The 14,545-nt window shown below is 45.3% G+C and overlaps 1 protein-coding gene across 1 annotated transcript in view; it reads left to right on the top strand.

Annotated features, from left to right (window-relative positions):
- The first annotated feature begins 13,748 nt into the window (after positions 1-13,748).
- HOOK1 (hook microtubule tethering protein 1) overlaps positions 13,749-14,545 on the top strand; it is a 55,933-nt gene continuing 55,136 nt past the window's right edge. Inside the window, exon 1 of the mRNA XM_084636134.1 lies at positions 13,749-13,884. Within this exon, the coding sequence (XP_084492260.1) occupies positions 13,834-13,884 (51 nt within the window). The 5' untranslated portion in view covers positions 13,749-13,833. The remainder of the gene's footprint in view (positions 13,885-14,545) is intronic.

Here is a 14,545-nt window from a genome sequence, read left to right as displayed (position 1 = left end):
AAAGAGCCTCTCATGTGTCCAAGATGTGACCTAGTTCCATTCTGGGAAATGAGAGTGGAGAGTGCTGACTGCTATGTACACAGGCAGGCCTTACAGTATTTTGCTTGAAAGCAAAATCTTAGCTATTAGGGCAGCTATTAACCTGGTTTCCATGCAAGAGCAAAACATGACGTACCAGCTGTCAGTGGAAGTGGATGTTGCAAGCAAGAAAAGTATCCATTTAATTTGCAACATACCAGCCTGCTGGTAAAATCTAAGCAACTGGAGCCTTTGCCATGAAAATAATACATTTCCACAAACATTTTTTGTTAGAAATATTGATACAATAGATTTGAATAAATAACTAGAATAGATCCCCACAGCGACCTCTCTTGCAGCTGGTAAGTTGGCTATTTCACTCCCTGGAATAGGCTATATCAAGGGAACCTTCAAGCATTGATAAAAGTATGGTCAAAATGCTTGAGCAAACTCATGACACAATATTTAAAAAGAATAAAAGATGAAGACATTAGTGTGCAAGAGTGATGAAATCTTGAACCCAAATTGGCAGAAATATGCCAATTTTATGTATTCATTATGTAAATGATGCCATCTTCTATGTCCCAATCTAGTATGAGCTATGAGTTTGTTAAAAGGTAACATTGCAAAACTTCATTTCCTGAAAGGAAGTGTCCTTTTAGAGTTATTCTTTTCCAGTAAGTAGGAAGGTGGTATACAACAATAGGAATATCTCCAAACTTTCTAGAGCCAAAGTAAAAACCATTTTTATGAAATGTGTGTTGCTCTGGAATCTATTCTGTTCCACCAAAGACTGGAATCAACCCTCTTGGACTTAACTTTATGCACTGAGTAGTCCCATTGATTTAAATGGAAATTGGTTCTACACAGTGCATAAAGTTAACAATGTGCATAAACTTTTGCAGGATCAGGGACAAAGTGCTGAATGTTGTTGCCAGTACATAAACATGTCTCGATTTGAAATTGGGAACTTAGATTTGTTTGTTTGTCTCTATGCCCCCTTTGAATCTCACTAAAAGACCATTGTGTGTCATGCAGAATAATTTACCAGCACTTGCACAGATCAGGCTGGTGCCCAGAGGATGGGGTTTTTGTCACTGATGCAAATGATCAAATTTTAGTGCATAGGAAAGATTAAAAATAGTGAATGTAGTCCTATGTTATGTAAGCAGTTCTGTGAAGTCAACTAACATCAGCTAGGGACAAGGCTGCAACTATCAAATTCTTTTTCATTCGTGACCTCAGACACAGAAAAAAAGATACGGAAGGAATGAGCACCAAAATAGAAGCAGAGATATCAACAAGAAAGTAAATAAAAAGCCAGAAATAGAAAAGCGTAGATATGAGCATTGACAAGCCATTTGAGGGGAACAAGCAGACCAAAAGAGGGGAAGGAACAGAAGGGAAGGCTACAGTCAGAAGGCCGGGGGTTGGGGGGGTGAAGGGGGGAAGGGGAAATAGCATGTTGAAATATGGTACAGGTGTAAATATTTTATAATTGTAAAGTTACTGCAGTGCTCCCAGATGGCTCTCTTAACACTTGTTTGGATCAGGCCGTGCTTCATTCAGCTGATCCATGTTGATCATTTCCTGAAAAAGTTAATAATTTATTTTGCTGCTGTACCTCCCACAGGCCAAAAAGGTACAAGCACAAAGATGTAGTCGGAACATTCTGGGTGGAAGCAGCCTTTTATTTAGTAAGGTTCCTATGTGTGAGACAGATTGTTCCCCTTTACCTCTCTCCGTGGAGGGAACACAAATTTGGCACATCTGTCTTAGGGGTCTAGAGGGATGGGGGGAATTTTGGCTCTGTGGCATTATCTCCTCCTTTCCCCAACATTGTAGAAGCCCCTTCCTGAGTGGCCTGTGGGAGTTAGACAGGGAGGAGGGCAAGGGATAACTGTTTCGTCTGCTACATTTATCCTTCCCAATCTGCAAGGAATGCCCATGTAAGGTAATGGTAACTCTATCTACCGTCCCTTCTATTCCAATTTCACAAATTACCTCTACTCCCATTCAAAATCACATACACCCTTGGGTGCTTACCTGAGGGAGAGAAATATTGGGAAAGAATTTCATGCATTTATTCTTGTCTTTAATGCAATATGTGTTGTGTTCTTTTTGAAAAAAAGAAGTTTGTGATGTTGTTAATGGGAGGGAAAGGATGGTCTCCAGGTTTGCCTACTAGCCCAGGACTTGAGAGACCTGTGTTCAATTCCCTGCTCTGCCATAGACTTCCTTTGTTGTCTCGGGCAAGTCGCTTAGTCTTATCTCATTCCCCCATCTGTAAAATGGTATTAACTGTACTTCCCTACCTCACAGGGGTGTTGTGTAGCTACATACATTAAAGATGGTACTATACTATTTTGAGGGGAGGTGGGGTTCACATAAGTGAAGATATCTAGGCCATCTTCTCTTGATTTGTATTTCATCTTTCCCATCTGTTTTCTCAGCTGGAAGCAAGTAGGAGACCCAGTACCACATGACCAACTGCTATCTTCAGATCACCACCAAATGTTTCATGAACCTCCAGCAGCCCAGAGTTTGGGAACTGCTATATTATAGCAAAAAAGTGCCAAGCTATGGCTTGAAAGCAAAAATAAAATGAACCACTTTCCAGCTGCTGTTTAGAACAGTGATACTCAACAAGTGGCAGACAACATATGCAACTCCTGCAGCTGCTGTGGATGTGTTTGGTGCTTCTCTCACTGAGTCTGGTCTTAGTCAAGTAAGCAGAGTCCTAATTACAAGACCACTCCTCATGCTACTCAACACACACACAAGGCAATGCTGAGTACAAACGGACTGCAGATTCTGGGATCCCTTGCTGCCACACCAAACAGCTAAGAAAGAGATCCCTGTAGGATGTCTGGTAAAAGACTGGAAATTAGTTCCTGGCCCCAGTCAAATGACATGCCTTCACACTAGAATAATTACATATTTGTCTTCAGTGGTGGAATAAGTTTGTAGAAATAAAGACAGAAAGAATTCAGCTATGCAAAACAGTCTTCATCTGATTATAAGAACTTCAAAGTAGGTCAAATTTGGGGCCAAAACAGGACATTGCCTTTTTAATGATGACAATATCAAAGCTTCCAATTTAGGCAGAGTTTGGTTCAAAGGGAAGTTGGATTTTATCTGCCAGGGCAAATTCAGAGAACATATGGAAGACCAGGAGGGACAATGTTGTCTAGTGGTTAAAGCAGGTATTGGGAATCAGGATTCTTAACCTATTCACAACTCTACCAATGATTCACTACTTGAATTTAGGTAAATCAACTCGTTATTCTCTAGCATGTGCATCCATGACATCTACCTCACATGATGTTGTGAGGCTTACTTAATTATATATGTAGTGTGGCTTTCAGTTTTTGGAAAAATGCCAGAGAAGTGCATAGCATTGTAATTAACATCAACCAAGTTACCAAATGTGATAGCAAGGCTGGGAAATAGATAATTTTTCATCTAGTCTTTAAACCTTTTCAAATATATTCTGGTGGGGGTCGGGGAAGAGGAGGCTGTAAATTACATAACTGGCCACCAAGTGTCACTGTTTGGCTTTTACATTTTCTGTTTCTACATAAATGTACAGACGAATTTATTGTATCTCCAGTCCTGTATATAGCTACATTAGCTATCCTAAACAGAATAAACACATTCTTCAAATTTAAAAAAAAAATGTATTTGTATACCACCCTGATTCGGGGCAAGTTGTCATTGTCGGAATATGTAGGTTTTTTGTCAGTGTGCAATCAACCAACAGGTAAAATATGAACTAAAAAATGCACAGTTGTAGTCAAATCTAATATCAAGAGCAACAATGCAGGCTGTTTCACTAGATAAAAGTGAAACATCCATGAAGAGCTTGATCTTGCATCCTTACCCAGACAAGAATCCCATTGAAGTCAGTGATGCTTGCTGGTGTTAAAACAGACTTGAACCCTACAATGAAAGAAAAAATACAGATTGAGGGAGTCAAATATCTATTAGCAAAGAATATTTTTAAAAATAAGTAAGTGCATATAGCTAGAAATATCTAGTTTGTTTTAAAGCTGACTTCAAAAGCGGTATCACGAGAAGTGAGCCATTACAAGGTTAAATCACAGCAATGGCTGACAGTGCCAAACTGCTCTTCCCCCTAGCTGGAGTGTTAAAGTAGGTCAAGGTGCCTATAATCGTGATTGGCACAAAAAACGTAATCTGCTGATATACTATCACACGAGCTGCACCCAAGGTTACTAGCAATGTCTATGGCCAAGGAAAAATGGGATGTATCTTTTCTCTTAGAGATTAGAGTACTTTCTTTACCATCATCACTTTTGTCCCACTGCCCTATTCCTTCAGGAGCTACAGCCTGCTAGTACTGTTGTCTCCCGAATGCATACATGGGTAACAGCCACTGGGGAGATAAAACATAGCTGCATAGTTTGCCAGGCAGAGGGAACTCATTTGAATTTGTAATTTTGTCTCTTGTTTCTACCCACCGAGTTCACGCATCATATGTGCAGAGTGCCTAATAATCCTGAAGGAGAGACTGTGAGCTAATGGGGGGTTAGGAGTACAGGACTGACAGTCCTATACAGCCCTGTCTCCTATACAGCGTTTTGACTCAGTTCCAGTCCCACGCGCCTCCCGCAGTCTCCCCATGGAAAGTACAGTCCTTAACAGCTTTCCAGCATAGCCCTCACCTATCACAGCCAATCAACTAATTGCCTGACTTTCAGACATTTCCTCAGCCTCAACTTTAGCAGGGGAATTGGTGCTTAGCTGTTTCTGATTAACCCCAACCTTCTTCACATGCTCTGCTATGCCACACAGCTCTCTGCAGGGCTGCCTTTTGTATTCATGGGAACAGCTGACCTGCAGAAAGACCCATATGCAGCACAGTCCCAAGGAAGGAGAAAACAACACAAGGAAGCAGTAGAGGCATCAGGCCTGGCTGGCTGGAGAAAGCAGGTGTACTAGGGGCTGAACCTGGGCAAAGTGGAAGGTAAAATCTGGAAGCTGGCGAGAGAGATGGGTAGAAGGAAAGTTTGAGTAAGAGCAAAAGTGGTTAAGAAAACACAGATACCAGCAAGTTATACTTATTGCAAGGGAAAATGAATGGAGGTAGAATGACAGAGAAGAAAAGAGTGGTGAGCATATTGAAAGGGGGACGAGGCGAAATTAGCTAAAAGACTGAACAGAATTATAAAGGAGAACAAATCTTAAAAGAGCTAAAGGAAAAATACTTAAGGACACTGACAGAGGAGGATGAGGAACAAAATAAATACAAGGGAAAAACAGAATCACAGACAGAACAAATCTATAATCAGTAAGAGAAGAGAAGATGGGAACTAAAGAAAAATAAACAAAGACATTGAAAAGCTAAGCATTTTAGAAAAAATACTGAAGAAAAATGTATGTATAAAATGGAAGAGGAGGAAAAAAAGACAACAAAATCAGAGAGAGATTAAGCTGTTCCAACATATTTAAACATTACTTTTACTGTTAATCATTTTCAATATAGTTCATGAAAGGCAAAATCATTTTATGTATATTTAAAAGTTAAAGTGCTGTGTCTCATGATTTGCACATTTCCTCTTCTCCCGCCTCCTAACAGCCACCCCCCCTCCCATATTTGCTCCCCCTCTCTTGATATACACACTATGACACTCTGGTTGGGTACAATGTTAAGAGGTGTAATTTCCAGCTTTCCCTCTATGCTCTAGTACAGGGGTTCTCAAACTTCATTGCACTGCGACCCCCTTCTGACAACAAATATGACTACACGACCCCTGGAGGGGGGACCAAACCCTGAACCTGCCCAAGTCCCACCGCCTTGGGTGGGGGCACCAAAGCCCTAGGGATTCAGCCCCAGGCAGTGGGCCTATAACCTGAGCCCCCCCCCCCCCCCCGAGTTTTGGCTTTGGCCCTGGGCTTCAGCTTTGGCCCTGGACAGTGGAGCTTGGGCTTCAGCTTCAGCTCCTGAACCCCAGCAAGTCTTAGCCAGCCCTGGCGACCCCATTAAAATGGGGTTGCGACCCACTTTGGGGTCCTTATCCACAGCTTGAGAACTGCATTCTAGTACTTCTTCCCCCTTTCCAGGATTGATCAGATCAAATTTAAACTTGTCCTCACCTTCAAAGCCCTACATAACTAGGTTCCTTTCTACATAACTGATCTCGTCTCATCACATTATTCCCCCTTCTCCTCTGTTCCACCAGCAAGGCCCCATTCCTCTCCTTCTACCGCAAGCCCTTCTGTGCCTTTCTTCATGCTGCTTTACTGTGCATGGAAAGCCCTCCCTATTCTGATATGACAAGCTACTGCCTTTTCTTCATTGAAAAGTAGCTCTTGAAAACTCCCTTCTTTTGCAATGTTTCCCTTAAGTGAGTTAATTATTTTAACTTTTATTTGTATACTTTTTAAAATTATCAAAGTGCCTTAAACTGAGTAATCTTGTAATTATATTGCGGTAACCCTCTTCCTTCCCTATCCCATTCTCTGCCTACAGTCTGGCCTCCTCAGTTATTGCATCAAGGATAGTTTAAAATGTAAGTTATTTGGGGCAAGGACTATGTCTTCTTTTATAAAGTGCCTGACATTCCTTTGTGTTCTATAAAGTAATAATTAATAATAGCAACCATTGATGCCCCTCTTTTGCCCCAAGAAGGGAAATTACCAGGTACCAAACACTACTGGGAACTCCACAACTATGAACCATGTCATCTAATTAAAAATTAATATCCTAAACCCAACACAATCTGGAGTCAGGCCAAGACATTGGACAGAAACAGTTTTAGTGGTTCTGATGGGTGATTTCCTGCTGTCAGTGCAAGGAAGGCAGACATCCATGCTCATCCTCCTGGACCTCTCTGCAGCAGTCACCACTGTTGACCATGAGCTACTGCTGTCCTGGCAGTGAGAGATGACAGGGATCCCAGGGAATGCGCTGAAGTGTTTGAGTCCTTCCTGGAGGGAAATGCCAAAAGAGTAGTGATGGGAAACTGCACCTCCACCACAAAACCTCTTATGTGGGGAGTCCCACAAGAATCTATTCTCTGTCCAGTCCTATTCAATATTCACATGCAACCAATAGGTGAACTAGACAGAATGAGCAATATACAGATGACCCCCTAGGGATAGCTGCTGGTGAGCCTGGTGTCTGCCCCAGTGTGCAGGGCTGGGGCAGTACAGCCACGCTGGAGGAGCTGCTCAGTTTGGACGCTGGCTCCTGCGAGCAGCAGCCTGACAAGCTGCTGCTTTTGCCACTGCGGTTCCTGTGCTGGTCGCTGACCATGGCCCAGCTGGTCTTGCTCATTGTTGCGAGAGCCCTGAAAATCCGCAGATATCCGCTTTATATCTCTGGATATCCACATCCACAGATATAAATAGTGTAGCCGTGCAGGGCTCTAATAATTTCCACCTCAGGTAGACATACCTGCACTAGCTCCGCTAAAGTTAGCATGCCAAAAATAGACATGTCACCATGGTGGTGCGAGCAGTGGGACAGGCTAGCCTCCCATGTACATATTTAATGTTTCATGAAGACTCATACTTGGGGCAGCTAGCCTGTCCTAATGCTTCTACTACATGTCTATTTTTAGCACACTAGCTTGATCCGCCCTACTGTGGATTTGTCTATCTGAACTAGAAATTACACCTTCAGTTCTAGTACAGGCATACCCTCTGTTTTAGCCTGGCAGACAATGACCTGTCCTTGATTATAGACGCTTTCATCACCCTCCCATCTGGACTACAGCAATGCAGCATAGCTGGGCATGAAGCCATCAACCCTTAGGAAACTTCAACGAGTACAGAATGCTGCGGCACATCTCCTCAGCAATACACGCTACAGTGAGCACAACAGATCTGTCCTCCCCTCCTTAGATTGGCTTCCTACAGAATACTGAGTAAAGTTTAAGGTCTCAGTCCTTATCTTCCAGGTGCTCAATGGACCAGGTCTAGCATATCTAATTGATAGCTTAAAGCTCTAAGATTAGGACTGTGGTTGACACCTCTGCTCTATAGGTACAATGGAACGTTCTATCATAAGTGTAAAGCTTGTCTGGGCAGGAGATAAAGCTATCTCAGGGATCATGCAGAGACTGCCCAACGAACTTCCATCACAAACATCACCGACAAGTGCAAGGCACTCTTCTTCAACTTTGCCTTCTCTAATATAAACACATAGACGCTTATACATCTTAAAAAATTACAAAACCAAAACACTGCACTACACACAATTCTCCCCTGACTGCAGATGAAAGAAAGAACAAACCACATGTGACAGCTCTTAGTCACATCATTTAGGGCAGGGATCTCAAACCTGAATCACCAGGAGGGCCACATGAGGACTAGTACATTGGCCTGAGGGCCACATCACCGACACCCTCCACCCCCTCTGCCCCCGGCTCTGCCCCACTCTACCCCTTCCATGAGGCCCCACCCCTGCCCACCTATTCCCACTCCTTCCCCGCCCCCATTCCAACCTCTTCCCCAAAGTCCCCACCCCAACTCCGCCCCCTCCCTGCCCCTATTCCAACCTCTTCCCCAAATCCCCATCCCCTTCTTCTCCACCTCCTCCCCTGAACACGTGGCTCCCCGCTCCTCCCCTCTCCCTCCTGGAAAGCGCTAAGCACCTGGAGTTAGGCAGAGGAGCAGGGACGCGGCGCGCTGGGGGGACGGAGAGCAGGGGGGAGGGGAGCTTGGCGGGCTGCAGGAAATAACCCCGCGGGCCGCATGTGACCCGTAGGCCACGCGTTTGAGACCCCTGACTTAGGGTATGTCTAAACTGCATAAAAAAAAGTGAGACTCAGAGCCTAGGCCAATTGCCTCAGGCTCACAGGGCTGCCCTACTGGGCTAAAAATAACGGTGTGGACATTCCCACTCAGGTTGAAGCCCAGACTCTGAGATTCTCCTCCCTTGCCGGGTTTTAGAACCCGGGCTCCAGCCTGCGCGGGAATGGCTATGCTGCTAACCCATAGCATGAGCCTCAGTCAGTTAACCCGGGCTCTGAGACTTGCTACCATGGGGTGGGAGGTTGGAGTGTAGCTTTACCCTTAATGCGCTATTGGAAGACACTCAGATACTATGATGACGAGGGCACTATAAGAACCTATGTGTAATACACTAGAACCAACTGACATAATTAAATGGTAAAAATCAAACAGTATAAGAGACTGTTAGAGATGGCAATGCCTATATTCCTATGGAAAAAAAATCGTAGCTAAGGTCATGGGGAGTGAATACATCCTCCTTATACCTGTTCATTGAAACAAAAAATCAATAGCTCCTAAATTTTATATATCTAAGTGTGCACAAAATGTGTGTTGTCTATCTATCCCAGGTTGTTTTGAAATCTGTTTGGGCAGTTATTATACAGCTACCTGTGATGACATAGCTGGTTGCACCAGCTATTGCCATGTGGAGAGGAGAATTGAGTTCAAGACTAGAAATTCAATTCTTCTCCTCTCCAAACTCTGTCAGAGAACATTTTCACTTGCTGTGGGCAAAGAGAGAGTGAACAGATTGTGTCACCCTTGAGACCTTACAAACTGACAGTCTTTGGAGTAGCATTAACAGCAGCCGCTGAAGACAATACTGTATCTGTCCTCTGGGCTATACAGTGATGCTGAGTACTTGATTATAAAAAGAAAAGGAGTACTTGTGCACCTTAGAGACTAACAAATTTATTTGAGCATAAGCTTTCGTGAGCTACAGCTCACTTCATCGGATGCATTCAGTGGAAAATACAGCGGGGAGATTTATATACATAGAGAACATGAAACAATGGATGTTACCATACACACTGTAATGAGAGTGATCACTTAAGATGAGCTATTACCAGCAGGAGAGGCGGGAGGGGTGTTGGGGGGGGCATTTTCAGCAGTTGACAAGAATGTCTGAGGAACAGTGGGGGGCGGGGTTTTACTTTGTGTAATGACCCATCCACTCCCAGTCTCTATTTAAGCCTAAGTTAATTGTATCCAGTTTGCAAATTAATTGGAATTCAGCAGTCTCTCGTTGGAGTCTGTTTTTGAAGTTTTTTTGTTGAAGAATTGCAACTTTTAGGTCTGTAGTCGAGTGACCAGAGATATTGAAGTGTTCTCCAACTGGTATTTGAATGTTATAATTCTTGACGTCTGATTTGTGTCCATTTATTCTTTTACGTAGAGACTGTCCAATTTGACCAATGTACATGGCAGAGGGGCATTGCTGGCACATGATGGCATAGATCACATTGGTGGATGTGCAGGTGAACGAGCCTCTGATAGTGTGGTTGATGTGATTAGGCCCTATGATGGTGTCCCCTGAATAGATATGTGGACACAGTTGGCAACGGGCTTTGTTGCAAGGGTAGGTTCCTGGGTTAGTGGTTCTGTTGTGTGGTGTGTGGTTGCTGGTGAGTATTTGCTTCAGGTTGGGGGGCTGTCTGTAAGCAAGGACTGGCCTGTCTCCCAAGATCTGTGAGAGAGATGGGTTGTCCTTCAGGATAGGTTGTAGATCCTTGATGATGCGTTTGGAGAGGTTTTAAAAGTAAGAGGAAAAAATGACAATCCAGAATTGATGAGATGAGAAAAAGAGAAAAAGAGATGAGAGCTCTGTAACTATCCTCAGACCTCCCTGCACTGTTGTCGGGGAAATAAGAAGCAATATTAGACTTAACTAGAGTAATTCATCTATATTTTACTCCTTCAAGTATGGAATTTTTCCAACAATACTTAACAAGCAAATTTTGTATTACATTTTGAGCAAACATTCTATTTGCTGCTAAAACAATTATACCAACAGAACAAAACCTTAACTATTGTTGTACCGCTAAGACATAACATCCAGTCTTTAGTCTGTTATGTCCGGATCCAAAGAAGCCAATCATGACTTCAATTAACTAAAAATACTTTCATTAGAACAAGAAACAGCAACATAAAAAATTAATCAAGTTGCCACAACATGAGATTACCTTATTGCAGGCTACTACTATTCTATTCCTTGCTGCAACCAAGTTACAATGGGCAAGGCTTTTGCACTGTACCACCCAGACTGTACCACACCCTAAAAGTGCTGTGTCCTGACAGAAGAAAAGGAGTACTTGTGGCACCTTAGAGATGAACAAATTTATTTGAACATAAGCTTTCATGAGCTACGGCTCACTTCATCGAATGCATCCGATGAAGTGAGCTGTAGCTCATGAAAGCTTATGCTCAAATAAATTTGTTTGTCTCTAAGGTGCCACAAGTACTCCTTTTCTTTTGTGAATACAGACTAACACGGCCGCTATTCTGAAATGTGTCCTGACAGTAACACCACTCATTCTTAAAATTCCAACCATCTCAGCCTGACTCTGCTTTTAATTAAGTATATCCCAATTTTCTGTTCACAGTATAGTGGAAGGCAGTGTCGTCCAGTGGATAAGATACAGAAGTGGTTTCTATTTCCCTGTTCTGCCACTTGCTGCATGACCTTAGACAAGTCATTTTGGACAGTTATAAAGTTTGGCCTCTGATTTTTGCTTGCCCAACTTGAGACACTTACGACCTCATTTTCAGAGATGCTAACTATACACAGCTCCCACTGACATCAACTGGAATTGTAGGAACCTTAGTGCTTCTGAAAATCATGTCCAACAGTCTCCAATTTGGCACCCAAAATCAGTGGCTACTTTTAGAGAATGTGGGCCTTGGCTTCTCTGTGACTCCCTATCCCAACCTGTAAATTGGGAATAATGTTTGATGAACCTTTAGAGAGATGAGATGGGTAAAGTAATATCTTTTATTGGAACAACTTGTGTTGGTGAGAGAGACAAGCTTTTGAGCTACACAGAGCTCTTCCTCAGGTCTGGAAAAAGTATTCAGAGTGTCACAGCTAAGGTCAAAAAATAAATTATCATAACTAGTTTCCACGTATTCTAAGGGATCATTCAAGACAAAGTAGCCTGTTAACACCCCGGTAGTCACAGGACAAAAAGGGGGTTAGTGGATACAAATTGTTGTAATAAGTCATAAATCCACTATCTTTATTAAGACAATGATTTTTAGTATCTTTGTAAAGTTCATCAAGATCTACAGAGGAAAAGCTCCAGATAAATGCTAATTATTATTATTTATGGTTGAGACAAAGTGAGATATCTCTGTATCAAATTATGAACTCCACTTTGTATTTTGGGCTAACCACATATCCAAACTTGCCTGACAGCAGCCTATTATGTATTCCAGACAGCTGCCCTGCCCAGGAAAGGTGCTTGACACCTTATTGAAAGACTATCACTGAGAAGCCACCAAGACTGTGATCTGGGGCCATCAATTATGTTTCTTAACTTCTGGCCCGCAAGAAACAGTGGTTTTTCTACACTGGGGACTTAGGAACAGTGCACGTTAGGACTTTTGTTTTCAAAGACCTGGATCTTTTAAGTGCTTTCAGAATAAAGTTTTGCTGGTTAAGATATTTCTTTGCTAAGCTTGTGCTCCTTTCTTTCCTACCACATTGCCATCAGAGGGGTTCAACTAGAATCCCAGAGTGCCCACAGCCTAGATGGAGCTCTGGGGAAGCACGTAGAAGAAACTGGAGGGGAAGAGGGCCTGCGCAGATCTTAGACCCTGATTGTGGGATCTAGAGTGGCTGGGTGGCAGCACCACACATCTCAGCAAAAGAGCATCAAAGAAGATGTCTGAAGTCTAGAACTAGAAATAGTGATGGGCCTATATACAGATCAAGTTGACTTGGCAGCATGGGGGACCAAACACCTGGTTCCACCCGCAACAGACCATACAGAGTGGTACTGGGCCAGGCTGTCACAATTATTACTATCGTTAATGCTGGGAACCAGTTTTCAGCGTAAAGCGGTGTCTGAGGCGCTGGGAGGTTGTGCGGGGGCAGCGGCCGCGTGGGTGGAGACGGGAGGGCGAAGTCGCGTCGGCTGAGGGCATGTGGATGAGGCGGCAGTGGGCGTGGTGTGGGTGACGAGGTGGAGGGGCCTGTGTGCACAGGGTGGTGGCGGCGACTGGTTGGAGGCAGGGTGACCAGACAGCAAGTGTGAAAAATCAGGACAGGGTGGTGGTGGTGGGAAGTAATAGGAGCCTATATAAGAAAAAGAGGCAAAAATCGGGACAGCGGGTCACCCTAGCTGGAGGTGCAGTGGCGTCTGGTGGGTTGGGGGCCAGGACGGTGGGGCTGTGGTGGTGATGGCGGCCAGTAGGAGGGGCTGATGGTGGTGGGTGGCTGGTGGCTGTGACAGTGGCCGAGGGGCTGGACGGCGGCTGGGGAGACGGAGACGGAGAGGCAGGGGAATGGGCTGCGGGGCTCTGGTGGTGGCGGCAGTGACTGAGGAGGGCTGAGCCAGGCTGACGGGCGCAGGGCTGAGCCGCAGGAGGGGGGCGGGTGGTGCGCGCGCTGGGGCTGTCCGACGCGGTGGTTGTTCCAGGTGAAGCAGAACCTCCCGCTTGGACTGGCCGCTGGCCAGCTCTGAGAGCCCCAACCCGCACCGCTCCCGGCTTCCCTTGCGCGGCCCCGATCGGCGCTCGCTCCCCGGCCGAACCCTCCCCGCCTCTGGGTTCCCTGATTGGTGCAAACGCGTGGTGGGCGAGGCTCTTGGCACTAGCCCCGCCTTCCCTTCTAGTGATTGGAGGGCTCCCATGTCAGTCAAGGCCAGGGCAGTGGGCGGGTGTGGCTGGGTGACCGTGGCGCTGTAGCGCGGGGGGAGGAGGGGTTGTCACGTAAGCTGCGCATTGTGTTAGGCGTAAGTGAGGTTAGTGCATTGAGTTGGTTACGCAGCGCTCCTGAGAGAGGAGCTAGCCAGCCAGCGCTGAGAGGAGGAGGCTGCCGCCGCCGCCGCCATGGAGGCGAAGCCCAGCGAGCAGCTGCTCTGCGACAGCCTCATGCTGTGGGTGAGTAAGCATGGGGCCGGGCGGCCTGACCCCTCTTGGGGCGGGCGGGGGGCTCTGGCCTGTCAGCAAGCTGCCCTGCATAAGCGATGCCCGTATCCTCCGCCCCGCATAACCTGCCCCTTGGTACCGTCACCAGCCTGTGCACCTGCCCCGGGTATTCATCCCCACGCCCGGTTAACACCGCCTCCCATTTAGTGGCCCTGGGCCGCGATCCCCGCGCTGTATCATTGCCCCTCGCCCGTGGGCTCATATCTTGTATAACGCCCCCCGCCCGCTAGAATTCCCTGCCCGTCGCTGTGGCGTTCGCTACCTTAGCAGCGTGGCTTGTATCTGTCACGGGTGGGTCTTGTCCCCTTTCCTCTCCTCAGGGGGTTTGCAGGAGGGTGTCCTTTTAAAATGCTCCTTTTATTAGATCTCTCCCTTCTATGCAGTGCCCCCTTCCCCTCACGCCCTGTGTAATATCCTCTCAGCTTACATAGCTTACACACCCTGTATAGTGCATCCAGGCCGCCCACATAAACAACTGGTTGAGTTCTTGCTTATGATGGTGTGCGTTTTGTAATGTGACAGAAGCTGGGAATACCAGGACAGAGCTAGTTCTTAGGCAGTTTCCAGGCTCTCTTGTAGACCAAAGAGGTTTAGGTGCTTTGACTAAGTGGCC

The sequence above is a fragment of the Lepidochelys olivacea genome (assembly GCF_965140295.1).
Source record: "Lepidochelys olivacea isolate rLepOli2 genome assembly, chromosome: 8".
Classification (NCBI taxonomy): Eukaryota; Metazoa; Chordata; order Testudines; family Cheloniidae; genus Lepidochelys; species Lepidochelys olivacea.
Note: the sequence above shows the minus strand (reverse complement) of the source record. Positions and strands in the feature narration are given on the sequence as shown.